Source organism: Colletotrichum gloeosporioides (assembly GCF_011800055.1).
Source record: "Colletotrichum gloeosporioides strain Lc1 chromosome Unknown consensus_66, whole genome shotgun sequence".
Lineage (NCBI taxonomy): Eukaryota > Fungi > Ascomycota > Sordariomycetes > Glomerellales > Glomerellaceae > Colletotrichum > Colletotrichum gloeosporioides.
Window position 1 is genome coordinate 1276858 of NW_025544711.1, and position 27180 is coordinate 1304037.

Here is a 27180-nt window from a genome sequence, read left to right on the forward strand (position 1 = left end):
GTGCTACCTATTATACATGTCATCGTATCTATCAGATACCATTGGGATCGTTTTCTTTCTCTGTACTTCGGCTATTGTCATCTCCGCAGTTGTGGCTGTCAATATTGTTATGCAAAACGAAAAGTAGGACTTTGCATATAACGCAGAGGATGGATGATTGATTGCGAGTACCTTAATAGAAAATGACGATTCGTAAGATGCCAAGTTGCAGAGATACTTCTTTGAATAATACAGCATCCCCTGTGATATATGCCCAGAGGTCACGGCAGCCGCGATTCTCTATTTTGTTACGATTTGACGCTAAGCTTCACAAGCTCTCGAGTCCGTTCGTTCCATTCCCGATCAGCATAATTTCCATCGGATAAGAGATCTACAAAATGGGCAATCATCCCAGCAAGTCACAGCTTTCATGCGATTCACAGCCAGAGAAAGTCGCCAGGTCAAGCGCTACAGAGATCCCACCTCACAACGTCCGCATTTCTTTCGTCGGCGACTGCGAGTATGCAAAGGGCCTGCCGTGGAAAGATTTCGGATGGAGCGCGGAGTTGTACATTCAAACACAAAACATGTCTCGCCTCATGAGAGACGGCATTCGCATCTCTTCGATCACCGAAGTCAAGAATACCGGAGTGATGCTTGAGAACAAGATTCCCGAAGCCTTCAAACATCGCCAAGTCCGACATACACGACGCTATATTTTCCGACACTCTCGAGGGGAGCATGCATGGACTGCCCATCTTTTCGTTATGGCGCGGTACATTCAACCTTTGTCGGAATTTCTTCTCTCTGATTTAACAGCAGCCCGAATAGCGCACTGTATCATGATGAACAGCGAGAACCTCCTCGTCTACAGATACAATGCGTTTTACTCAGAGGGCAACTTTCAGACGATCCAAGAGGACCAGCGGCGCAGCAGTTTGTGGTCTTGGTTCAGAATCACAAGCCAGACCACAGGGGTTCCGACGGGGTCGAATTTGCAGCTTCCCACCGTGCACAAAGTGGAAGCAGCCAAAACGTTCCATGTCGATTCGGTTCATAGCGCAGGCTGGTAGTCATTCCATTTCCATGTGGAGAAAGATGAAAAGTTTGCAGATGCTTACGATTCCGGCGTCACACGAAACTCTGTGTAGTCACCTGGATAGAAAGAATGATAGTGTCACTTGATTGCGAATAACATGGCTAATAGTGAAACGACTAGACATGTCCTCCCCTCTGGCATTTGAACGTTGGCAACGTACTAAGGGATTGGCAACGCGTCGCATCGAAGACTCATTCTGCAGTTGGATCCGTGAATGTTAGAGGAAATGATGCGTGAATTCATCGTTGGCCAATGTATCTAGGAACTTCTCTTGTGGTACTTCTACAGCTTATAAAACGCATCGGTCCCGCAACCTTGTGAGCAAGCAGACCAATTTGTGATTTTTTCTAATTCTATTAGTGTTGACCCAAGCTCAAATGAGGGTTTATAAAACTCACAGAACACCTCCGTTATGTGCTTTTACGTCATCCTCAACTCGCACTACTCTTTCACCATGGCATCTTCGTCACAGGACATGAACGAATCGCCTTATTCCAGCAGCATGATCACACCGACTTCATCAAGCAATATGACCGACATTTACTTCCACCCTGATAGCATTCTCCTTTCCAACCAGAACCCCACGGACACGAAAGACGATGGAGATGCTTGCATGGACAGTTCTCTTAATGAGAACGCCAAGGATGATGACTGTGGAAAGCCTCCAGTCAGCCAGAGCCTGAGAATCACACACGCGAACTACGCAATGATTCCTAAGTTCAACGTACGATTTCTCTGGGTCAATAAAGTTGAAGAATCATGGGCAGAGACCCAAAAGTCGTTCCTGTGGGAGGCAAACCTATATGTAAAAGCGCGAGACGTTGGCCAGCTCATGCGTGAAGGTTTCTATCTCTCCGCGGATCGAGAGATCAAAGACACAGGCTGCATCGCGCAGAATGTCTGTCCCGGGGTGCCTAACTATGGAGGTTGGAAGCATACACGCCACTACATTTTCAAGGACCCCGACATGAAGTGGACTGCTCATCTCCATGTTTGCGCCAGTCAGATGGCCGAGCTCGCTTGATTCCGTCTTACCGATCTGAAGCCTTCTCAGCTTGTCTTTAGCTGGGCCTACAACCCAGAGGGGTTTCATGTCTATGGATACAGTCTGTTCAGTCCGGAAGACAATTTCAACACGATTTACGAAGACGTGCCACTGGAGGGTATCTGGCCGTGGCCTAAAGAGAGGCGAATTCACCCATCAATTCCTGCGGGAACGCCTAGGATCAATGACGACATGAATCAAAAAGGAATGGAAAAGCCGTACGTAGGCTACCCATTCGAAGCTTATAATGGAATACCCCCGTTGTTGCGACCCGGGTGGCAGCCTCAACCACAGCCCGGTTTTACATACCTCTATCCTCGCCCGCACCCCTTTGTTCCCAAAGAATAGGCTTATCACTTTGGTTCGAGACGGAGTTTGTCAGCAGGCGGTGCAGAGGAGAAGACTGCAGCGGCAACCCGACATATGAGACCCTGGTTGCTCAAATCATCAGTCACTTGAAGCGTTAATCTTGAATCGTCCAATCAGAAAGCTGAAGCCGCCGTTTCAAATCGTTACAGTCTTACGTCTTATCCCTTCTGTTGGAGCAGAACAAAGAGTTTGGCAGTGTTGTCACTGATCGATGTCTTGGATGTTACGCGTGCTCGAGCAACTTTGGATCTAGATCTAGGCCCCGGCTATGATTATATCAGATGCTGACACTAACAAATGTCTTAATAAGTATACTTCGGACGTCAGAGGCCGTGCACTTGCATCAGCATGAGGCTATTGTTGGTCCCCGGAGCCCGAGACGATCTCGACGCTAAGACAGCCACAGCCGCACGCCTGAGCTTCAAGATAAATCCGTGATGCTCAGAACATATTTACAGGAGCTGCCATAGCACGGATCCGTGTCTTCTCGTTATCTGCCAGGTTCACAAAATCAAACGTTGCTCAGTCATGCTTCTCTCACAACGTCAAGCTGACAGCTGCTCGGTAATCCCGTTTCTTTTGATTGAACCACATCTCCGCATGCCCATGATCAACAATGCTCTTTCGATCAGATGCTGACATATCCAAACCATGGAGATTGAAGTCGGCGACGTGTCGCCTAGAAGACAGTCCAAGCAGAATCGCATAACTTACGATGCGGTAAGCTGACAGCTTGAAGTCGAGCATATGCAAGCTGCAAACGCACCGTCTTTACCGTCCTGTCGGGCCGAGATGTGAACAGGTCAGCGATATTCGGCCGTGATTCGCACGTTCGGAAAATGCAATTCGAAGAACCATTCCTCAATGGCACTAGATGCATGACATCCTGGCCGAAACCCGCAGCCGAGTACCCACGTAATCTCAAAATCGTGGGACCTAGACCCAAAAACCCCAACGACTGCGCACATCCTACGGGAATCCCTGGTAAATATAGCTCCTGTAGATCTATTCATTACCGACAAGCCAGTATAAAGGGGAACCTCGTCCGTTGTTGGAAAAGAAGGTCGCAGCTTCACATCTCAGTGTCCTTTACGTACTCAGTGCACCCAGAACAAGACATGTCTTCCAACGCGGCCCCATCCTACGAACCCCTTCCCGCCCCTCGGCGGATCGTCACAACCCACAATGCCTCCGGCCAGGCAGTGATCGACAAGAGCGTCCCTCAAGAGCTCGAAAAGACCGCCGGCCCGGGTGCCGACCTGTGGCTCGCTTACGCCACGCCCTCCCTGCCTGCGCCTCTCGCCGACGGCAGCGATCTGGATTTCTACAAGTCCAGACTTCCCAACAACGTGGGTATCGCATATCCTGGAGGCCTCACCACGCGATTTATCGACTTCTTGCCCGGACAGGAGGCGCCGCTTCACCGAACTGAAAGCATCGACACTGGCGTCTTGGTGGAGGGAGAGCTGGAACTGTTCCTCGATAGTGGGGAGACTCAGGTTCTGAAGCGTGGGGACGTTATTGTGCAGCGCGGCACGCTTCACGGTTGGAGAAATAGAAGCGACAAGACGACTGCGAGGTTATTCATTGTGGTTACAGCTGCTGATATGCCGGTTGTCAATGGGAAGAAACTGGAGGAAGATATGCCGATCCCAGGCTTGGAGGGTAAGAAGTAACACCGTGTGACGCTCTACACGCTTGTCACTAGGATCGTCCATAAATAATGACCTCATAACTCCTCCATGTAAAGAAACTTTTCCTATACGCGACTATTGCGACGTGACATGTTTTGTGCCAACAGACTGTTCGTCAGCACTACGGTGAACTGAAGCGACCAGGTGGAACCGATACATACCTTGAACCTTTCGAATTAAGCACTTTGGTACTTACCAAAGTCGACTGTCAAGATGCCGAATATTGGGCCATGATCTTCTCAGTCGCAACTCTGCGCTTGCTCAATTTCTCAGCTAGCATCATGGTCAATTGAGACTCTCAATGGCTGCAGATGAGACTCCAATAATCAAAAACTAGCACTCACACCTGAAAACGCCGATTTATTTCGATATCAGCAGCAGAAACAGCTGTGACTACGAGATCTGGTTTGCTTGGAGGTTCATTCAAAGCCAAGGTGTTCGCAATTTTCCCTTTGTTTCACCACCCCGGCTGGGCGCGATCATCTTGTCTCAGTCGCCCTCCGAATTCAGTGAGACGCTGGGTAGGCCACATGTGCACACACAAACAAGGCTTACCAATGCCCAAGTGCCACAACAATAACAATCGCATGTCGCGCAAGTGTAGCTGACAGGGCTGAAAACCATGCCTAGTACCCATGAGACCAAGCCTCCGTTGTTATTGCAGCCGGCTAAGTGATACCAAGTCAATATACGCAATGCCATGAGCTTTTCGCCTTTTGTAAAAAGCATTCAGAGGCCGGCTTTGAGGAAAGGCACCAATATATGTGGTAGCATGCGGACACGGCCTGCCATCTCTGCGTCTCAGAAAATCTTGGTATAGTTTTCGGAACTTTTTCTCTTTCCGATCCTGCTTCCTCTCCCTCCTTGATGTTGTAAAGAAGGAACAAATGCGTTGCCGATGGTGGCTAGTTGCCGCTGGCCACCTTTTACGAGCTCTTCAACCATTATCGACGACACACACAAAACCTTCGAGAAATCGAAGACTTCATGTATTACGTGACTCAGATACGTGGCTTTTTTTCCAGCCACGGGAATGCAGCACTTGACTACTACTATGCTGTGGGCCTAGCCACCATCCATTTCGCCAGCTCACAGTTCTAAGCTCCGTTATCCGCAGGGCAGAATGCCTCGGCGGCGAGGGTAAGGTATTCAGAGAAGAAAGGTGACGGTCACGCTGTCTCACTCCGAGCGCATGTCTCTCAACCCTTTGGGTATGGCTGTTGTAGATCCAACCGGATCACTTCGCAACTCAAAAGATAAATCCCAACCTCAAGCGTGTATCTCCTTCCTTTGCGCTGGAATCTTGGTAATACCCACCACATCCATATGGCTTATTTACATCCTCGCAGACCTTCGCTTCTTCGCGCCCGTGCTATAGATCACTGGTTTGAACGAACGAAAATCGATCGCCACCTTCACAACAGCGGCCTCTGGCGATGATATTCTCACTGTGAAAGGCGCCCATATCGGCTGTTGGGTACATGGCCATTCTCTGCCATGCAGACGAGGAAATTGACATGCCTGCTGCGCCTGCACCTGGCAACTTCATCAGAAGACGCGGAGCCCGATGTATGTCTTGCCTAGAACACATCTTTCTCGGACTACGTTTACTCTTTTGTCAAAAATTACTGACATGGTGAATTCATCTTAGCGTTCATTATTGGGAAGCATTTATACATTGATGGTGGTCAGATATGTCAACGTCGTCAAGGAGAATATCGGGAAAGTCAGGGTTCGTCAACTCATCTCAATGGAGAACATCAGATTAGAAACCTAACATCGAGACAATCCAGTCATCAGCACCTTATCCTTGGACCTATCTCATTCGTGGAGGTCGATTGGCGTGCAAATGATGCAAGTTCGAAAAGATGCCTCGAAGATCAACAATCAAAATTAGGTCAGGGAATACGACTCGAATTCAATTGTCACTTGGGGAGGCTCTGTTTCCAAAGCCACGCAGTCTTCAACTCAGTTGTGGAAATTTACCGCTGATGGAAATGGCAGCGGGATTTGGAGTGTTGAGGATAAGTACTCCCAAGAATTGTCCAGCATTCGTCGATCTCACGGTGGGGCATTTGCCAGCAAACCAGATTCGGGCTTTTAATTATTTTGGAGGCTTCGAGGAAACGAAGACCAAAATTGACCCCAAGATGCCAGTTGGCGGGTAAGTCCCAGGTTATCTTCAGCTCAACTACACAACACCCGAGGGGCTACCAGCGTGGACGAACCGAACGGATACACCTTACTCCTCATCTGGTACCCTTTACGCGGCAACTGCCCACTACATTCCCAGGTATGGGTCACAGGGCTTGATCATGATACTAGCAGGTGCCGAGTATAATTCTACGAACCAGGAGCCTGGAAACCTTAGCATGGAAGTGGTCTGGTTTGTCGACCCTGTCACAAAGAGGTGGTATTCACAGAAGACGATCGGGCAAGCGCCCGAGCCACGCAGGTGGGCTTGTGTAGTTGGTGCACAGAGTCTAAACAACACGTACGATATGTAAGTGAATGGAGTTCTATGGAGAGTCACTCTTCAGCTGATGTCAAGTGAAGTTTCCTTTTTGGCGGTTTGACCGATAACCGAGTGGGCTTCGGGGATGTCTGGATTCTGAGTCTGCCAGGTTTCGTTTGGATACAGGCGGATGCCAAGCAGATGCCCCGGGCTTACATGTCTTGCGTTGTCGCCGGAAGGCGTCAGATGATCACCGTTGGAGGTGTTGATCCGAGTTTGCCACAGGGAACGCCGATGGAGGATCCCGATACATTCCATCAAGGCATAGGAGTTCTGGACTTGACAAGTCTTGAATGGACAGATGAGTACAACTCGTTGGCGGCTGCGTATGAATCTTTGAATGCAGTTAAATCTTGGTACAATGAGGGGTGAGTTGCTCTCAGTAAAGCTTGTGGTCAAGAATAGTCCTCACATGGCACCAGAAATCTTGCATCCGTACGATACGACACGGGCGTTGAGGATTTAATGAGTTCCTCTTTCAGTCTTGAACTCCCGGGTCTTGGGGATGGGACTGGTGGCGATAGTAACAGTACTATCCTTGGAAATCACCAGGACAACTCATTGCATCCTGCTGCGATGGGCGGTATAGTTGGTGGTAGTATTCTGGCGGCTGCTGTAGCCGGTATAGTCATCTTGCTGCTCGCGAGGCGGCGAAAGAGGAGACGCCAGTCTATAAAACAGCCTGCCACTGAACCTGATTGCCCAGAGCTAGCGACTGCCCGGGCAAAGGCCTCTTGAATTGCATGGGCGAGATCCTCTTTATGATATCACGGAGCTCCACGGAGATCAAAGTAAAGCCGAGCTGGACCCCCAAGACCCTCACCAGTGCGCCGTAGAGCTTGAAGCATCAGAAAGAAGATGTACCACTGAGAAAAGATTGCGAGAGGGATCAGAGCAGGACACAGAGATAAGCTAAAAATACAGACGACTACCAAGTATCAAGCAGCTCGCCACTTCGTTAGGGAATGTGACAAAACCTGTTCGTTGTTGGTGAAGTTTCCAGGCCATCAACTTTGGCCGCGAGGACATGACTGCGCAGTTGATTGATGCGCAGTTGATTGATCAATGTAATCATCACGTCTCACCGTGGTATCCACGGATGCTAGTGTGATAAACAGCCTGGATGAGTCATCACTGGTTTAGCCCCTGAACTTTTTGTTAATTACTCTTTTTTGTCACTTTCAATCACTGAATTCAGGTCGGTGAGACTGAGTGTCATTTCGTGGTTCATCATGTTGATTGACAACAGCGGACGGATGCTCGCATTGGACCTTAGCGCCAATCCGCAGAGGTGAATTGATCGTCCCTGGCGTTGACCCCGCGCGTACCCCGCCAATCCGTGCACCAGCTCCAGTACCTAACAACAGATCGACTGACCGACCTCCCCCTTCATCGCCAAGACCATTACCATGCTCGCCATGCTTTATCGCCCTTGCTAACCACATGTTGCGCGCTCTCGATTTACATGCTATAGCCCAGTGACCATCCGTACATCAAAGCTTCCGTCGTTCGATCGCAAAGTCGACAGTCGGTGGTGACGAGAGTTACTTCTATGCACAGCTGTCAGCTGGACTCAGCAGTTCAGGACGGCGAGCGCCTCACCTAACAAGTCAACTCTGCGGCATGTCTGGCTTCTTCAAGAGATGCTTCAATAGCGCAGGAAATTCCAGCGGTTCGCTTAGGTGAATGGCGTGGGCTGACGTGAGGGGCGGGGGGTGCAATGCGCAGGTCGCCGAGAATCCGGGTGGATCATGCCGTACTTCGAATATTCGCCGTGTCGCGTGCGTATTCATTCATGCGTTGAGACCGGTTTGGCCGGGACGTCGAGGGTCCAACTGAGCCATTAGCGGAGGGTTTCCACCAGACTCACCTTTCAGCAAGTATGCAATCGATCAAAAGCAATAACGCAACGCAGGGAATTGAGAGACTTGGACTCTGTCACGTTGGACGCAGCTACAACAGGAAATCGATCGGGAGCTCGAAGACGCGTTTCTTTCATGACCCATGTCGGACGGGAATCACTGGCGTAGCGTAGAGACAAGCGCAGAAACGGACGGGACATGCGGGACAGGCGCAGGCGAAGCGGACACATCGGAAGCGAAAGCGGGGAGGTGGAATGCGAATGCCGACAGGGCGCGCGAGGGACGAGACGGGACTGGAAGTGCTGGTGCAAATGCTGGTACTGGTGCTGACACTAATTACGGCGGGAATGTGGGGACGTGGCGACATGGCATGGCATGTTTGTGTGGTGTTTGGCGTGTTGCTGCAGCCGGGGCAGAGGTGTAACGACTTGGTCAACGAGGTGCATGCCGAGGTGGCTTCATCTTGGGGGCGGTTCGTGATGGCGGTTGGGGTGGTGGATGGGCGTGTATGTGCGATGCATCGTGGACAGACGGGCGATGTTTGAACAAGACAAACGAAATCAAGGCGAGATGCTGGAAATCATTTTCGAAGAGCTCCGCTGAGGATTGTCGCGAGACGGGAGGCCGGGGAGGTGAGTAGGGATCCGCGTGGCTTATATGGAGTCGGACGATGGACGGGGTGGTGTGAGCTTCTCTGGTGGTGGTCGATCAGAAGTGGCCTGCGTGTGGTCACGGTGGTGTGTCTGAGGTGGCTTTGGGCTGATTGCGCGCTGAGTGAGGGGCTTCAAGTCGATCACCAATCAGTTGCCCATCCGGCGCATCCCTCGCAAACAAACTCCAGTAGTGACACTCTGGTGGCTCGGCAGATCAGACATGGTTGAGGATTGGTGCGACGACACTACGGGGGGGCACAGTGGTGAGGGATGCTGGACGAGAAATCACGTTATGCGCACCGCAGTTTCCTTGTTGCAGTGGTCCAATGTGTTTGGTTGTCTGGTGTCTCAATCGGAAGGAGGCATCAGGTGAGGTGCGAGCCTGTCTGCTGTTTTGTGGTTCCACTGGCCTGGCGTGACCCGTCGCGGTCGCCAGGTGCAGCTCCACTCACTATCCAATGGATCCGTATTGCGCTGCGGAAACCGGTTCAGGGCTCGCTGCACCGATGGGCATTGACAAACGCCGACCCTCCCCCCTGAGCTGAGCTGAGCTGAGCTGTGCTAAGCTGTGAGCTGTTTCTCGGTAGGTCGGGAGCGAGATCTTGCATTCGAATCTTCCATAGAGACACCAAGATGGATCTCGAGATGCTTCCTCTCCCCCCTCCCCTCCCCCTCCTCTGCCCTCCCACACAACCTGAGCACACACACCTCCAGCTCATAAACTCAAGTGTCAAGACTGACACGACGGGCAAAAGCAGCTCAGTCACCAAACGGCATAGCGTCATAGGGCCGTCAGGGTGGGGCTGTTGCTGCTTCCCCAGACTTTTACCCCAGACTCTTCTCCCGTGTCGGAGACCGCACTAAAGCCGATTCATCGTCGACCCGTGGACCTTGGACGATGGCGCCAGGCGGTGCCTGCACCAGCACCTGCACCTGCACCTGCACCAGCTCACATCCCACGCCCACTGCCGCCCCTGCGCCCATCGCAGCTTCCCGGTCCCCTCTTTCCACTTTCCACACGAGAGCAGCTGCAGTGACCACGCCTGGGCGAGAGGGTCCTCTCCTTCATGACGCGCCATGCCCGTTTCGGATGATCAGCCAACCAGACCACTCTTCCACGTCTCCTTCCTATCTACCATGTGCGGCAGTAGCAGAGGACAATCAGTCATTGCTCCTGCTGCTCTCTTGCTCTTGCTTTTACTGCTCCTGTGCTCCTGCTGCATCAGCAACAGTGACAGAAGCAGGTACTTTCCTTGGGTGCCTGGTAGCTTCGGTAGTTCCTTCCTTCTCTTCTTTCCTACACGGTGACATAGATGCCTTAGTAATGTGGAATGTCACTTCTTTCCCTGCAGCTGTGGTGGCAGGTGACGGGTGGCCCGCCCTCGACGCCCGTGCCTTCCCTTCCCCTCGCCTCAGGTCGCCCGCGCATCTCATGAGCTTCCCAGTCACGCGATCGTCTGGCGGCGCCATTGATGGGCAGTTACCCCGCCCGGTCTGACGAAACCGTAATGCATCATCAATCTTAGCTGCTAGCTGCGGTACCTCTCTTCTTCTACACACGTCGCCCGCTCCCAATGTATCTGCACCAGCCATTCAGCCAGGCGACGGCCGATGCAGGGAGCTCTCTGCCTCGACACCCGACTCGTCCGTCCATGGGGAACATGGACCGACTACGCACTCGCGCACTGCAGTGGCAGACCATTGACCATTGGCCGTTGACCACTGCTCCTCCAACTAGGTATCTTGCTGCGTAGTACCTCACCTTACCAGGCGGGACCAGCCCTGGACAATGTTTCCCCTCTCCTCACGCCAGCTCCTGCTCCAAGCAACAGCTCAAGCACGGCCAGTCTCATCCAGGGCACAGCCAAGTCAGGTCAGGCGCCCCGTCCCGATCGACATCTATCTACCTCGTCCCTCCCCCTCGTTTTCCTTTCCTTCTTATTCTCGTCCTCATCCCACTCATCAACCAACCATCCATCCATCAACCCAACCAGCTTCCAAAGGTACCCCTTCCTCCCCCTCCTCAGACGGTCAAGAGCTTCCGTCCTGCACACGAGCTTAACCTGTCACGCGAGATACACAGCTCAGGAGCTTACTTGAAACCTGCTGCCAGATACAATCACTCGATCTTCTAGATCTAGTCACACCACAACCACAACACCATCATGTCGGAACCACTTTCCAAAGTCGACTCTGCCGTCCAGGGCCTCGCCACCTCCCCTCCCAAGGAGAAGCGTAGACAGAGCTCTGCCGCCGCTCCTGGCGTCAAGAACGTCAACGACCTTGGTATGCCTTCGCCCCGAAACCACCACTCTCCCATGACCCCGCACTTGGTCGGGTACCTCGGAGCACTGCTAACTTGTCATGTTCCTATACAGAGGCAGAAGGCATTGATCTTCAAATAGCTATCGAGACACAGAAGACAGGATGGTAAGTCATCCTACTCACATTCATGCCTCGCACGTCGGCAACTGCGCGTGCAACAATGGCTGACGATGCCCCGACAGGAAGATCAACACCTCCCCCTCAACAATAGAGGAGAAGGAGATCCTCAAGAAGCACCTGACAGAACCCCCAGTCAAGAGAATTGACCTGCACTTTCCTCTCGGCATGGAAGTAACAGCAAGGAACCTGAAGGGCGTCACAATCAAGGACGCCATGGACGCCATCCACAAGGCATACAAGAAGAGGGTGAGCCATTACCCCGCATATCCCTTCAATAAACACCACTGACATCACCCACAGTCCGACGATGAGCTTGACAAGCCCTACCTGATGGGCTTCGAGTGGGACAAGGAGGAGTCATGGACCCGCCTCGTCGTCCACCTGTCGCCCAACTCGACACAGGCAATGTCCAGCGGCGGCAAGAAGAAGAAGAACAAGAAGGACGAGGAGTAATGAATCCCACGCCACTTTCCCGTATCTTGTCCAATACTTCCTGATCACAAACACTGGCTTGCTTCGCTCTGGCTCGTATGGCGACTTGGCGCAATGGGATATTGCGATAGATATCGTCGGATGGGTTCATCGGTTCGGATCTCTTCTCTCAGGCTCGAAGCCTCGAGGTGTATTAGCTAGGAAATCCCGTGACGTCGACGGTGCTTCAGCGGGCTCGAGGTGGTAAAAGCCTTGGGTCGCTTGAATAGACACGTTGACAGTCATGACATTCTCTTTCACTTGTGACTTGGGTGTATGTACGTCTGAGTTCCTGAATCTTTGTGTCATTTCAAAAAGGTCATCTCCTCTGATCTAATCACCGTCGAGAAAGGCATGTCGTCAATGGTGGGTGGATATGAGGGAGCTGTGCACCGGCTGTCCTGCATCGTGACCCACTACCCGGGGAACTAGGGTCTGCCGTCCGAGCGGGCTGAAGAATGATCTATCTAGGCCGTACACTTTGTAGATGCTCAAGTATGTCATTCTTGGAGCTTGAAATGGTCAAACTTCAGCTTCTTCTGCAATTTAAACATGTGCGTAAGCATTCAGCTGCGTGTTTCCATGATCCATGGTCACTCATGGACCCCTCTACTGGTGACACAGATGGCGGGGTAAATGATGCCGTGTTAACACGGTCTCCCTTCCTCAGGTGTTGATGCTGTTAGTGTGGTATCATTCCAGCTGTTGTCTCAGCCAGGCCAAACAATCTGTGCCGGACCTCAAAGATCCCAAGCTCCGGAAAGTCATGGCCTGAATCCACGGCATAGACCGTCTTCCTCGTCCGAAACCTCGAACGTCTGCACCCCTCAATCTCGCCCGTCATCAGTCAGCAATGTCTCCATTTCGGATCTGAACGGATACTGCCGAATTCCCCTCAGACTCCTCCTCCGCCGCGGGGTGAGACGGGGCCAGGTCGCACGGCCCCCTCTTGGAGCAATTGAACCCCCAACCCCCAAAGGCAGCGGAAATTCGGAATTGGAAGGCCTAGTGAGAAGCACCACATCCGGCAGCCCCGGCTAACGTCGGCAGACGCCGCTTGACGCCGACTTTACGGTCCTTGCGACGACCGCGGAATCGAGAACAAGCTGTCGGCTTTGCGAGGGACGCAATTCCATCCAACGTCATCCAGAGCGAGTAACCCTATTCCGCCGCCGCTGTTGGGGGATGTGGTATAGAACTTAAGCCATGGACCGATTTTTGTTCCATGCAGAGCCTTTGTTTCGACAATCCATCACACCGGCCGCTGTAAGCTTCGACACATAGCTGCTTTGAAGCTGTCCGTCACAATGCCCGTCACAACGTTTGATTTCAAGGAGAAGTACCGATACCAGGTCGGCTTCGACTCCCACCTCGAGTGCGTATTCCCATTGCCCGACACCCAGTTTAAAAGGCCCGAAGCTAACCTGCAACCTCTTCGCACACAGGTCCGAAGCCGTCCCCGAGTCCCTCCCGATCGGCCAAAACTCCCCGCAAAAGCCCCCCCACGGCCTCTATGCCGAGAAGCTCTCCGGGACCTCCTTCACGGCGCCCCGCCACGACATGAAGCAGGCCTGGCTCTACCGCATCCTGCCCTCGTGCGCCCACCCTCCCTACGCGCCGACCACGACCCCGGAACCCAAGGCCGAGCCGTCGAAGCTGCGCTACATCCCCAACCAGCTACGCTGGGACCCCTTCGACCACGACGAGGCGCGCAGCTGGGACTTTGTCGAGGGCATGCGGCTCGTCGCCGGCGCGGGCGATCCCACCCTCAAGCAGGGCATCGGCATGTACGTCTACGCCGCCGGGCGCAGCATGGACGCCAAAAGCGCCTTCTACTCCGCCGACGGCGACCTGCTCATCGTCCCGCAGGAGGGCGTGCTGGATATTCGCACCGAGCTGGGCTGGCTGCTCGTCCGCCCGCTCGAAATCGCCGTCATTCCGCGAGGGATCAAATACCAGGTCCACCTGCCGAGCGGCCCCGCGAGGGGGTACGCGCTGGAGCTGTACCAGGGCCACTTTGTGCTGCCGGAGCTGGGCCCGATCGGCACCAACGGGCTGGCGAACGCGCGGGACTTCCAGGCTCCCGTGGCGAGCTTCGACGAGGACTTTGGGGCGACGGCGCACGAGGGACCCAGCAGGTACGAGGTGCGGGTCAAGTTCAACAACGACTTCTTCAAGACGGAGCAGGCGCACAGCCCGTTCGACGTGGTGGCGTGGCACGGCAACTACTACCCGTACAAGTACGACCTGGGTCGCTTCAACACGATCGGGACCATCTCGTACGACCACCCGGACCCGTCCATCTTCACGGTGCTGTCGGCGCCGAGCGGGGTGCCGGGCACGGCGATCGCGGACTTTGTCATCTTCCCGCCGCGGTGGCTGGTGGCCGAGGACACGTTCCGGCCGCCGTACTTCCACCGCAACACCATGTCGGAGTTCATGGGCCTGATCACGGGCGGGTACGACGCGAAGCGCGGGGGCTCCGGCGGGTTCGTGCCCGGCGGCGCGAGCCTGCACAACACGATGAGCGGGCACGGGCCGGACGCGGAGAGCGGGGAGGGGGCGCGGAACGCGGAGCTGAAGCCCGCCAAGGTGGGCGCCGGCAGCTGCGCGTTCATGTTTGAGAGCTGCGCCATGGTTGGTGTGACGGAGTGGGGGCTGAGGACGTGTCAAAAGGTGCAGGAGAAGTATAATGAAGAGAGCTGGGGGGAGCTGCCGGTGCATTGGAAGAGGCCGCAGGGTGCCGAGACGGAGGGTCACTTGTTGAAGTGAGGGAAAAGGATGAGAGAGTCTTGGCTTGGAGAAAAACAGTACAAAGGTTCGAGGCAAAATACATTGACGTTGACATCCAATATTCCCTTGCTAGTTCCAATTCTCGCAGAAGTGTGTTGTCCCTTGACACGATATTGGGCTACAATGAAGTCCGTTCTTGTTGACTCAGCCCTGAGGCTGAAGGGTGCCTCTGAGATTGAGAGGAAGGACTATCGGGGAACTAGATTCTTGAGGGCAGCATTCACGATCTACGACGGTGCCAGCTTCCTGTACCAAGGAAGCGAATACCTCGTCCGAGATTCACAACCAGACACGATCATAGCACGAGTGGAATAGGTCAAGGTTGAGGGAACCACGACGCACCGAGACTTGATGTCGTCCGAAGATATGCAACACTTATGGACAGCCTGGTTTCCTAGACCATGAGAAGAAACCAGCCCGTTCACTGCTTTTACAGGGCGATCTTATGATTCCGTTCAGGCTCTGGCCCGTCCCGCGCTGGGGTTTGTCTTAAACCTGGGTGTAAGGGTTGGGCCGGCACGGTCTCTCGCCACGCCTGGAGTGTGGCTTCCTACTGAGTGCGAAGGCTGCGAACTTACCGGATGCCCCGCCTATCACCGCTCTTCGGAATCTTACCAAATCGAATCCCAATGTCTTCATGCTCTTTACTGAGACGTTGACCGAGGTGACGACCAGGCCTCCCTCCCTGCAACAGAGTCCCGGGCGGTGGCGCAGAAATCAGACACATTGAAGAACTTATTCAAGCCCTCAACTACCAGATCCAAAATCCAATTCGTTATAACGACTCCCCCCAAATCGGCACTCCTATCAACGCCATTCTAGACTGGCCTATGTCTACCAAGGCGGAGTTCGCTGCATTCATCCGGGACGATGTTAACCAGGTATTCAAACACATGCTGGTCTATTGGGGCCAGTTCCTTACCACGAGGAAGTCAGTCGACCCAGTAACGACTGCCGAAGGAGGCTGGCTGGCACCCGTAGCCCAGACCCAGGAGGCTGGGTTGAAGAACTTCCTGGACACATGTCTTTCCAGACCCGAACGACCCCATTCATTACGGCTTCACTTCATGGGACCAATTCTTCACTCGCGACTTCAAGATAGGCCCCTGGCCGCTCGCGTGCCCGCGTGACGACAATGTTATCGTCATTGCCACCGAGTCAACACCCTTTTATATCCGGAGAAACGTCCACCTTCGTGACACAGTCTGGGTGAAGAACCCTGACGGTCGATCAAACTACAGCCTTGTAGATATGCTCGGCGATGAGAAAATGGCTGAGCGTTCATTGGAGGCACTGTCTATCAGGCGTTCCTCAGTGGGGATAGCTACCACAACTGGCATGCTCTCGTCTCTGGTTCATACGAATGTTGCCCCAAGATCATCAACGGCGCATACTATTAGAGCCTCTCATATGGGCGGACAAGGGAATGGCTCATCCAGACATTGGCGCCGACGAGTTGTCACAAAGCTACATCTCCGCGGTTGCCAAACGAGGCGTCGCTTACATCAAGGCTAATAATCCCGACATCGGGCTCACGGCTGTGGTCATGATTGGCATGGCCGAGGTTTCTTCTGTTGAGTTCTTCGAAAAGAAAAGCTTTAAAAAGGCGGACAAGATTGGGCGCTTCCACTTTGGTGGCTCAACTCACTGCCTCATCTTTGGACCCAACGTCAAGCTGTGCTTCAACCTAGATGCGATCCCTAATCCGGGCGTGCAGAATTCAGGGTCACCCATTCATGTCCTGAGTCGACTTGCTACAGTCAACCCATCGAATTGTTAGGTGGTAGCTCCTAGGATGGTCTTTAGTTGTTGTACGAGAGCAGGCTTCATATTCACTGAGACGGAAACTTATTGAGAGATATCTAATTGTTCATTATCTCTATTAACAGTAGTAAGTGTGTGGTCATTACTGAGGATCATATGCTACCCAAAACAAACAAAAACTTTCTATCCACGTCTAATCCCAGAAAAGCACAATCATAGCCTTGTGGTATATATCCCCTTCCCTTTAAGGCTTGCTAACCTGTTCCTTTCTAAAGAACTTGAAGTAACCAATGCAGATAAACAGGTTCAACAACAGAACCACCCAGAACCACGCGCTCGCAAGCGCCACGCCGACACCCTCGCTGACGTCGGGGAAGACAGGCCCGGGACCGACGTTGTTAGGCGCCGTCGCACGCGCGAGCATAGTGAAGATTGATCCGACGACCTGCGCCGCGGCACAGGCGGCCGCGACGTGGACACGGGTGAGCGTCAGCATGAGAATCATACCGATGCCCGCGCCCTGGAGACCATCGAGGACACCGAGCCAGAGCCAGAGAATACGGCTGAGGACGGCACCTGCGACAGCGCCGCCGGCCCACGGCATCCAGACGCCGATGCGGGAGGTACCCCACCAGATCTGGGCCCAGCGGGGAGCACCGAGACCGACGGCGAACATGGGGAACAGCCAGGGATGGCTGGCACTGGCCTTGGCCAAGCCCCAGAGGACGAAGGCCCAGACGAAGATGAAGAAGAAGAGAGCGAGGATGACCATGCTCCAGACGGGTACGTGCTGGGACGAGAAGAGGAAGAACCAGTTGCGGCCGAAGAGCGGGGAGAGGAAGTAGTTCTGGATGGCGACGGCGAGGAGGTACCAGGCGATGGTCTTGCGCCTGACGAGGGACGCCCACAGCTTGGGGACGGGACCCGGGGACTCGCGGTAGAAATCGGGGAGACCAAGGTAGAGGAGCACGCCGATGGCCCACAGGAGCAGGCACACGGGGAGACAGATGCCGAGGAGAGCGGGGGAGCCGGCGAGAGTGGGCTTGGGCTGAGAGTTGGCCTCGGCGTCGGAGACGAGAGAACCCCAAGCCCAGAGGCCGAGAGTGTACAACTGGGTCAAGCCCTGGATGATGGCAAGACGCTGGATCCACTTGGGGACGGTAGAGCCACCGTCCGTACCAAAGTTGAAGGCAAACGCGAAAGATCCGGAGGCGGAGGCGAATGCGTAGATGCCAGTGGCAGCGTTCTGGAGCCAGACCTGGGTGTTGTTGTCCGCGGCGAACGGAGAGCAGCCGAGGATCAGGAAGGCGATACCGTAGACGATGTAAGGCACCGAAAGCGGGTACAGAAGAGGCACGGTGCGGGACAGCGTGTACCAGACGAGAGAGCCAAAGAGGTAGATGGAGGCGATGACGTAGAGCTTGGAAGCCGTCTGGCCGACCTCGCCGGTAAGAAGGGTGACCTGGTAGGAGTTGGTGGCGATGACCTGGTTGAGAGCCAGAAGCATCGCGTAGACGGGCCAATCGCCGACCTTGTACTGGAGGTACCTGCGCGATGTTAGTTGTGATACGGGGGAGGCGGAAGGATGGTAACCTACTTCTTGACACCAGTGGGGGGAACGTAATCGTCGGGAAGGGCGAACTGGGCGCGGTCATAGCCAGGGGAGTCGGGAGGAGTCTGGTCACCGTAGCCATCTGCGTTGGTGCTGTTCATCAGGTTGGAACGTCTGGCAGCGCGGCCGCGCTCCATGGGCAAGCTGAGCTTGGAGCTGGACAGGTTCTTAAGCATGCCGAGAGGGGATCTGGACGGGGAGCGGGTTCTAGACATGGATCGTCGTCCGGAGCCCGAGGGAGACGAGGGGCGCGAAGGACGACCCAGCCTGGCGTCGAGGTACATGTCGAACCACTCCTTTTCACTCTTCATCAGGTAGTCCTCGATACAGAGATCAGAAATGGAGTTTTGCGCGTTGAGGTTCTTGAGTCTCTCCTCGAATTCCTGGTAGAACTCGCCCTTTTGGTCGGTGAAGAAGGGGTCGACTTGTTGGAGCTTGTAGTCATGGCGGTCACCGACAACGTCCTCGACACTAAGCATGGAAGCACGGGATGAGTTGTCGTGGATACCCAGAGCACCGCCTGGGGGAGGCAGAGGAAGAGTGTCGGCCATGGAGAAACCGGAGACGTTGCGGCTGTGGTTGTTGACATCGTGAGTTGAGAATCCAGAGTAGTTGCGAGAGTGAGTAAGCTCGTTGCCAGAGATGTTGCGGCTGTGAGGGCCAGGAGAAGCAGCGCGAGAGCCACCGGGAGAGTCGACATAGGCGGGAGAAGGCGAGATGATGGGCGAGCCGGGGGTGCTAGAGTAGTATCCGTGGGGAGTTTGCATGCCAGCGGGGGTGTTGCGTCCGGTGTTGAGAGTGGTGGCATCGTCGTCGTAGTCCGAGACTTGTCTCATCCAAGCGGGGGAGCGGTCGACGAGCTCGACTTCCTCGCGGAGGCCGACATTGGAGCTGGCGCGGCTGCGCTTGACGAGGACATTGCCCTTGCCCAGACCCTTCTTACCGTACTTGGCGTGAGACTTGATACAGCCAGCCTGAAGCTTCTCGAGCTTCTCGAGCCACTCGGCGACAGGGAAACGTTGCTTAGCGGAGTAGGCACGCATCTCGGCACGAGTCTTGGTATCGGCCTTGAGAGCGGACTGGATAGCATGTCTGAACTGCTTGGTAAGATGGGCCTGTGAAGATCGTTAGCGGCTTGTGGGTGGGTTGACAGAATCATTGGTTACTTACAGCCTTGGTCGATTCTACCGTGAACCACCATCCGGGCATTTGACCGAGACCACCGACGCGGGCACCAACACCCAAGGCTCCCTTTCTTCCGAACTCGACAGCGACCAAGCCGAAGGGCTCGTCTCTGGAGGGGATCAAAGCGAACTCGGCACCACTGAAGATGTAGGGCGGGAGAGCAGTAAACTCAGGCTTGGAGAAGACACGTCCGGGGTAAAGTTCCATGAGCTTGCTCAACTTCAGGGCGGCGAACTTGCCGTAGAGATCAATAACGGGACCGATGGTAATCAGCTGAACCTTGGGGTTGGTTTCGAGGACAGAGGGGAACACATCAGCAATGAGATCAACCTAGAAAATGTCAGCAAAGTTTTCGGGCCCGTAGACAAATGCATGACTTACGCCCTTTTGCAGAGACCAACGACCGACGAAGACGAAAAGCTCGGCTTCAGGGTCGACCTTGAGGCCGGCCCATTCCTGAGCCTGTCTACGGAGGTCACCACGGCTGGCTTCCCACGCGGGGTCGACCTCGGGCTTCTTCTGCTTCATGAAATCCTCCTTGTCCCAGTCGGCGGTATCCGTGGGGTCGGGGTTGGGCAGCTGGCCGATCTTGGAGAGACCCCAGAAGATGGGGTAACGGGCGAACGAACGGTCACCATACTTCTTGGAGACACCGACGGCGCCGAAGCCGTTCTGGTGGATGCGGAGGTAACTGGCGGAAGCGTGGAGAAGGTTGAAAACTGCGTGTTGTTAGGACTCTGATCGACGACCCGCGGGGGCGAATGCATGCTTACCTGAACCGTACTGGACGTACTTCTTGATGATTTCAAGATCCAAATTGTACGCCTTAGAAACCTCCTTGCTCTCCTCGGGTGTGCGCATGGGCCAGAGACCCTGGAACTCGGCATTGTGGAGGGAGACCGCGACGGGGATAGTCTTGGGGAGCAGGTAGAGCGGGGCGATGGTTCCGTGGTAATCGTTAATGTGGTAAAGGTCGATAGGGAAACGGTTGGTTGCCTCGGCAATACATTGGTTCCTGGATGTGTGTCAGTACGTGTTGAAAGAGATTTAATGAGGTTTCGAACTTACCAGGCAGAGTAGTAGATGGCAGACTCCAAGTCGTCCATGCGAGGGGGGTACGGCTCAGACTTGGTCTGCTTGCGGAACACAGGAGCGTCCAGCAGAACATAGGTGATGTTGTCGACGATGTGGTACTGAACCTTGATCTCGTACATCTGATCCATAATCTTGACGAACATGCTGGGAGCGGGCTGGTCCTCGGGATACTCGACATCGCCGACGCAGGGAACGACCCAAACGAGGTCCTGGTGCTTGAGCGCCTTACCCATCAACTGGGCCATGACACCCAGACCACCAATCTTGATCTTGATGTTCCAGTCATCGATGTTGTACTCCATGGTGGCAATCAGCACTCTGCGGCGCTTGTTGGCAGTGGTGGCAGCCGCAGCCGCAGAAACGAGGTCGGTCGAGCTGTTCATCTTAAGAGGAATGGCACCAGCGGCGCCGATGAAAGCGTTACGGGTCTTCTCGACAATCTGGCCAAACTTGGACTGGGCACCAACACCGGTCTCGTTGAACTTGACCTGGTAGAAAGAGCGCTTGAAGGCTTGGACGGCAGCGAGACCACCAACGATGGGGAGGATGAAGAGGAACAGCCACAGGAAGAACTGCACCCACATGCTGCCAACAGGGATGAGCTGGTACTGCAGCGTGGCGTCGTTGAGAATGACCTTGTACGCGAGGTACGGCTTGGGCGGCGCGGAAGTGATGTTGACGGCGTTCTCGAACAGCGAGGAGGGAGGCAGACGTTCAACGACGCTGTCGCCGTCGACGTCACCGTAGACGAACGACTGATCGGGCATCTTGTCAGGGTTCATGCCCCAGATGCTGAACTTGAAGTAGTTTGGCCACTCGTCCATGTAGTGCCACTGCCAAAGCGACTCCGCCTTGTGCGACAGGGACTTGGTCAAACCGCTGTCGTAACCGAACTGGTTGAACTTGCCGACGGCGAACATATGCGGGATGCGGCGGGGAATGTCGTAGTCGAGATCAGCGTGGACCTTGTAGGCGCTGGTTCCGAGGATCTGGGACCAGTACTGGACGATGATATGCTCTCCGTCCCACTCTTGCTCCTTGGTTCCGTTCCATTCCTGCTTGACAACCTTTGTCTCGGTCTCGTAGTTGACCCAGTCGCTCCAGGATGACTCGAAGTTGGTCGAGTAGCGGAACTTGGAGGCACCGGCGGCGCTGTGCTTGATCCTGAGGGTGCCGTCGTCGTCCTGGGAGAGCAGGGTGGTGGAGTAGTTGGCGGTCGCGGGGAACACGATCGGGTTCTCGGCGGCGCCGATGCGGAAGAAGAAGTGATCAGTTGCGCCGGTGGTCGAGTTTCCAGTAGCGGTGGTGGCGTTGGAGACGGTCACCTCGTGGACACCGTGCTTGACGTTGATGAGGTTGGCCTTCCACGACCAGACGGAGGGCAAAACACCGGTCCACTCTTGCGGGCGCTCGGAAATGTTGGAGCATTTGATAGAGTTCGTGTCGATGGATGGAACGCTGTTGTCGTCGGTGTGAGCCCTGAAGGTGACGAAGTCCTTGAACTTGTCGCAGTCCAGCTCGGCGTTGGACTGGAACTCGATGGGAACGGTGCTGCTCGTGTCGTTGGCCAGGATGCGGTAGTCGTGGCCGGGGCTGAACTTGGTGAGCATGACGGGGGGGTTCTTGAAGTCGGCCTTGGGGACGTAGGCGCGGAACTCGAAGGGAGCCATAGTGATGTTCTTGGTGCAGCCGTTGAAACCCGTGTTGCCGGCGTAGCCGAGCTTCTTGGGGGAGGCCTCGAGCTTGATCTCGTCGTGGGGGAAGAACAGGTTCTTGACGGTGGTTCCATCCTCAAAGGGAGAGATCAGAGCCTCGTCCTCATTGGTGCAGTCGAAGGTCCACGACTTGGTGACGTTCCAGTTGTTGTACAGGAACCAGACGGGAACGAGATCTTCACCCATATCTTGGACACCGAGCTGGTAGCGCATGACGCTGAAAAGACCGGTGACAGTGGCCATTCCGGAGTTACCGGGGTAGAAGAGCTCCTCGGTGTGGTTTGACAGCTGAACGAGCCACATGCCGTCCTGAAGAACGGGGTACTCTTTTCTCATGGTGTACATGTGCTTGAGGACGAGTCGCATGGGGTGAGCGGGGTCGCGGTGGTCCCAGGAAACAGTGTCGTCGCGGCAGCCCTCGCGCGCGTTCGACAGAGGCATCTGGAAGTAGAGGGTAGCAGGCATGGAGTAGCATCCGTGCTGCTGCCAGGCGGGGGCGGAAGAAAGAGGTTGACGACCGAACATGTAGTTCTGCGCGGTGTTATCGAGCACGTAGTAGCCCTGCTCCTCGCCCCAGGTGAGCATAGGGATTCCGGGCAGGTGAAGCGTCGTGACGAAAAGACCCATCAGACTGCGCTCGTGGCCGAGTTCAATGGCGGGCCAGCGGAAAGTATCCTGGTTCATGGCGCCGTACATGTGACGGGGGTCGACTTCGCCGGTGTTGGCGTTGATCAGATCGTTGGCTCTGAGGACCTCGTTCCAGGCCTCGACGAAGTTACTGGGCACATCGTAACCGGCGACACCAGTACCGTCCATACCCATGAAGATGACCAAGAAACGGTAGAAGGAGTAGTGGAAGGCGGCCGAATCCAAGGCCTGGTGGCCCTTGTCGCGGATGAAGATGTCCTGGTCCTCGGCGACGGTTTCGTTCGTGCTGTAGGCAGTGTTGATATCCTTGAACCACTGCTCCGGGTGGCGTCCGCGACCGATGTAGATGGAACCCATGGTGTTACCACCTGTAATCTCACCGGGGAGGAAGAAGTTCTTCTTGCCGAGGTCGCTGGCGCAATCACGCATCATCTTGGAGAATTCACCCTGGGCATCAACCGTAACTTGCAGCGCTTTGTCGTATCTGAAGCCATCAATGTCCAACCTGCAAGCATTTTGTCAGTATTCCAATACATTTCCTCACGACCATGTCCCGAACTCACATCTTGATCAGCATGCAGGAGAAGTGACCGAGTTTCTGGTTGACGGCGGGGACCCATTCTCTCAATCTGTCCTGGACGGAAGCGAATTTGGTCAACTGACGACGGTAATCGGGGTAAACGCCGAAAGCCTCTGTGTCACCGAACTGATCGAAGTCACCATCGTAGCAGCCCTCGAACATGCCGTAAACCTCCTCGCCGACCTCGTAACCGGACTCGTAGTACAGTCTCGGGAAGTTTTCGCAAGTCTTGTTGTATTTAGTCGGGAAAGTCCAGTCCAAGTAGTGTCGGTCGGTCTTGTAGATGGCCTCCATCTCGGTGGGCTCGAACGGCGCCGTGGTGTTGAGGTAGTCCTTGTAACCGATCAAGTCACCCAATGTCGCGACCGTGTTGTCGAAGACGATGTACTAAGTCCGACAGGTCAGCTTACAACCTGTCCCATGCGGAATCTTCCTCCATCATCGTGGAAACTTACCATTCCACGCTTGTGGATTTCCTCGATCGCGGTTCTCCATATCGTGATGTTGCCAAAGTGGAAATCCAGAAGGGTGTGATCCAACGGAGAGTAATTATCGTAGTTCCAGGGCGCGTTGATGAGCATGGATCCTCCGAAATACAATCCCTCGATGCCCATTCCCTGGAGGTAATCCAGCGTGTCCACCAAACCGGCGATGTCACCACCAAATCGCAGCTGCGTACCCGTGATATCCTGCTCGAGCACGGTTCCGTTTGCGTTATCGTTTGCTGGGTCGCCATTTACGAAGCGGTCGAGCATGATAGTGTAGAAGGGAAACCGCCAGTTGTCTGGTGACGGGTGGAAGTCGTGGTTCTCCCATTTTCCGTCGTATTGTATAGGATCTTGCGCATCCTTATTTGTGTTGAGGTTGAAGTCGACATAGTCCGGGTCGTACTTGTAGCCATTAACATTATGGGTTAAGCAACCCAGTAATAGGAGCGAACTCCCAAACCACATCTTGGCTGAGTGTTATGTGGTGTTGTGAGGGACGCCCGAGAGCTCCTCGAAGCGAGCGTGGGTTGAAGCGACCGACCACTGCTTCCGGTTGTATGGGAGTGAATATCCAAGCCAACTGATGATATGACGCCAGAGAGACCACACACACACAATCAGAGAGATACGGGGGCCAAAACCCGATAAAAATCAGATAACGAAAGTGAAAAGCGATGTAACAATACTCATAAACCGGCCAAAAGCGAGTGATGCCAGTTTTGCTTGATTGAACGAAAGACAAAAGTATGGAAAGGAGGCTTGAGCGATTGTAAAGATCTCCAGTTCCCACACAAACACGCAGAGCAGAAGCTAGAGCAAGAAAACCAGGACCAAGATACGTCAGAGGGGGGAGGGAGGGACATCTACATCCTTTGATGGAGACAGAAATCTTTGAACTAAAGGGGCGGGAATCGATACATGGGATACATGGTAAAGAGACCCAGACCCGCAGGTATACCAGGCATCGCCTCACGAAAAGGGTCACCAAAGCCCGTCATGCCCGTCGACAGCGGAGCCCACCATTCTAGGATACGAGCTCGAGGTTTACTCATGTCTGCATCATAGCGGTGACCTTTTCTTTCCCTCCTGCTCGTTCTTCCCTCGGGTGGCCTTCGTTCGGCTGTCGAACAGAGCAGGGTTCCGGAGGCTGGCCGATTGGGTACTATGAATATCCTCCTTCCTAAGGTGCTAAAGGGGCCCCCCCAGTCCGGCGCGGTGGACTGGCCAACAATGCAGATCTTCGGGACTTGGGGCCCAAGTCCAGGTTCTGAGGCCTCGGAGAGCCAGAAGGCGGTCCTTCGTCTGGCTTTTGCCTTGAGGGCCCTTGACGCCGGGCCACTGTTCGAGGCTCGTTGTGCCCGGCTTGGAAGAAGCGGACCCGGGCAAGGGGAGTGGAGCCTCAAAAGTCGACAAGTTGGACATTTTCCGACCAGGGTGGTTCCCGGGAAGCCAATCGATCCTGGATCCTCCAGGGATGCCGGTCAAGGATGGTTGGGCTTGGGTGCTTGGGGGGGGGATGATTTTGGCTTGTGCTCGGGCACGCGAGAGCAGCCTTCCAGCAAGTCCCAAGACAGCATTAAGCCTGCCGAGCAAAAGCTTCAACGAGGGCGAGTGGGCATGGCCGTAGGCACTGCATAGAACTGATGGAAACAATCAGCATGTTCCAGTCACGAGAGGCAGAAGCGAGGTCCAGAACGCGGCTAGAGAGCCTATTCTTGGGGGTGAGGTTGGGGGTTTGGGTCGCTTGCCTGCGGTGGCCTGGGGCGGTGGACAAGGCCATTCGTGCATTGCATTGCATATTTCTCGTGTTGTGCCCGCTGCCAGCCGCCGACACCGTATGGCGTCTTATGGCACGGTAAGCAACCTGCGTTGGTTGGTCGCGTTGGCGACATGGTCCCCTTTTTTCGATTGTCTGTCTCATTGTTCGCTGTTTTTGCAGTGTGTCTTTACCCTAGGCTTAGCATATACGCGCTACATGGATCCATGTGTGTGTGTGTATGTACTGTACCGGACCATAGTCATAGTACACGGCAGGAAAAAGTGTGGGAAGAATTTTCGGGAAGACTTCGATAAGGAGACAAGCGAGTCAGGAGAGGGGTCCACCACACACGGACACAGCACACGGCTCAGGATGGGATGGGATGGGATGGGATCATGGTGATGGGATGGGATGGGATGAGGAGGGATGATGATGGGACGGGTCACGGACTGAGCGTGATTGTGGGCTCGCTCTTCCGCTGCTGGGACGCGGTAGAAAGTGACGGACAGCGCATCGTTTTTGACGTCACGGCATTAGCCCGGCTCGAACGGTTTGTGCACTAATAAAGTGGCAGATGTGCCGGCCGCCCTCCCTCCCCCTCACAGGCTTGGGCTTGCTTGGTGCAGACTTCAGACCGCAGACAGAGACTGCAGAGCCGAAGTGGCAAACAAACGGACGGACAGGACGGACGTTGGATTTGCAACGGTGCAGGTAAGTAGTAGGTAAACTCAACTCGGAGCGGGCACAGTCTCAGTTGATTCGGGCAGTCTGCGTGTCCTGTTTTTGCCTGTTTTTGCGCGTTTCGTCGGCGCAGAACGCTCAATTGAGCTACAGAGTCGCACTGCAACCTTCCTTTTTTTCCCGTCCAATACCACGCATCAGGTCCAGGTCGGATCATTATCAACCAACATCTCTTATCTTTCAACGCCCGTCCTCTTTGATACATCCATCAATCAGCCTCTTCTGCTGCTGCTCTGCTCATTTTACCGTCAGCCACGTCCATCATCCAAATCTGCAACACGAAGGCGCTTCGCTTCCAGGGAACCAACCGAACATGGAGCATCCCGCGCTAGTAATCAAGACAGACAGGCAGCCGGCCAGCACTACACTAGGTACTTCGTAGTAAGTTTCTAGTGCATGTCAACCAGTGCACAGAGGCCGCAGCGGCTAGTGCACAGAGGAAATCAAACGGCGGGCGGTGTCCAGTACTTGTCAAGTCTTCCTCGCTCGTCTGATGTTCGTATTCGTCCGAACAGCTGGCGGAACTGCGCAAGTGCTGTCCTTGCAAGCTGAAACTCAAAAAACTGGTCAAAGGAGGCTGGTCTCGGTTCGTTTGAACTCAAGCCTCATTTCTGCTCAAATGCACCAGTAGCCAGTCAGCCTTTTGTTCTCAAATCTAACAGACACGC

At 54.5% G+C, this 27180-nt stretch overlaps 9 protein-coding genes and 1 pseudogene across 10 annotated transcripts; 9 read left to right on the plus strand and 1 right to left on the minus strand.

Moving 5' to 3' along the window:
* Positions 1–377: 377 nt before the first annotated feature.
* Positions 378–1052, plus strand: GCG54_00014973 (uncharacterized protein; the record flags this gene model as incomplete). Its single annotated transcript, XM_045414793.1, has 1 exon — positions 378–1052. The coding sequence occupies one exon, from the start codon at positions 378–380 to the stop codon at positions 1050–1052; it is 675 nt and encodes a 224-aa protein (XP_045260915.1).
* Positions 1053–1490: 438 nt separating this feature from the next.
* GCG54_00014974 lies at positions 1491–2550 on the plus strand (annotated as a pseudogene). Its single transcript has 2 exons — positions 1491–2069; positions 2124–2550. Coding segments are annotated over exons 1-2 (1006 nt in total).
* A 1060-nt stretch (positions 2551–3610) lies between these two features.
* GCG54_00014975 (uncharacterized protein) lies at positions 3611–4168 on the plus strand (the record flags this gene model as incomplete). Its single annotated transcript, XM_045414794.1, has 1 exon — positions 3611–4168. One exon carries the CDS (start codon positions 3611–3613, stop codon positions 4166–4168), a length of 558 nt encoding a protein of 185 aa, XP_045260916.1.
* Positions 4169–5683: 1515 nt separating this feature from the next.
* GCG54_00014976 (uncharacterized protein) lies at positions 5684–5963 on the plus strand (the record flags this gene model as incomplete). Its single annotated transcript, XM_045414795.1, has 2 exons — positions 5684–5755; positions 5838–5963. The coding sequence occupies 2 exons, from the start codon at positions 5684–5686 to the stop codon at positions 5961–5963; spliced, it is 198 nt and encodes a 65-aa protein (XP_045260917.1).
* Positions 5964–6054: 91 nt separating this feature from the next.
* GCG54_00014977 (uncharacterized protein) lies at positions 6055–7439 on the plus strand (the record flags this gene model as incomplete). Its single annotated transcript, XM_045414796.1, is given in 5 exon segments — positions 6055–6350; positions 6362–6479; positions 6493–6689; positions 6743–7069; positions 7124–7439. The coding sequence occupies 5 exon segments, from the start codon at positions 6055–6057 to the stop codon at positions 7437–7439; spliced, it is 1254 nt and encodes a 417-aa protein (XP_045260918.1).
* Positions 7440–11357: 3918 nt separating this feature from the next.
* On the plus strand, positions 11358–12114 carry GCG54_00014978 (uncharacterized protein; the record flags this gene model as incomplete). Its single annotated transcript, XM_045414797.1, has 4 exons — positions 11358–11502; positions 11595–11646; positions 11724–11907; positions 11962–12114. Coding segments are annotated over 4 exons (534 nt in total), but the record flags the coding sequence as incomplete, so codon positions are not given.
* Positions 12115–13439: 1325 nt separating this feature from the next.
* Positions 13440–14904, plus strand: GCG54_00014979 (Homogentisate 1 2-dioxygenase; the record flags this gene model as incomplete). The annotated part of the gene is made up of 2 exons (XM_045414798.1): positions 13440–13507; positions 13578–14904. 2 exons carry the CDS (start codon positions 13440–13442, stop codon positions 14902–14904), a joined length of 1395 nt encoding a protein of 464 aa, XP_045260920.1.
* Positions 14905–15048: 144 nt separating this feature from the next.
* On the plus strand, positions 15049–16055 carry GCG54_00014980 (uncharacterized protein; the record flags this gene model as incomplete). The annotated part of the gene is made up of 2 exons (XM_045414799.1): positions 15049–15173; positions 15620–16055. 2 exons carry the CDS (start codon positions 15049–15051, stop codon positions 16053–16055), a joined length of 561 nt encoding a protein of 186 aa, XP_045260921.1.
* Positions 16056–16351: 296 nt separating this feature from the next.
* On the plus strand, positions 16352–16705 carry GCG54_00014981 (uncharacterized protein; the record flags this gene model as incomplete). Its single annotated transcript, XM_045414800.1, has 1 exon — positions 16352–16705. One exon carries the CDS (start codon positions 16352–16354, stop codon positions 16703–16705), a length of 354 nt encoding a protein of 117 aa, XP_045260922.1.
* A 228-nt stretch (positions 16706–16933) lies between these two features.
* GCG54_00014982 (Cell wall alpha-1 3-glucan synthase ags1) lies at positions 16934–24477 on the minus strand (the record flags this gene model as incomplete). Its single annotated transcript, XM_045414801.1, has 8 exons — positions 16934–18236; positions 18287–19416; positions 19472–19816; positions 19868–20205; positions 20260–20501; positions 20555–23449; positions 23508–23911; positions 23980–24477. 8 exons carry the CDS (start codon positions 24475–24477, stop codon positions 16934–16936), a joined length of 7155 nt encoding a protein of 2384 aa, XP_045260923.1.
* Between the last annotated feature and the right edge of the window lie 2703 nt (positions 24478–27180).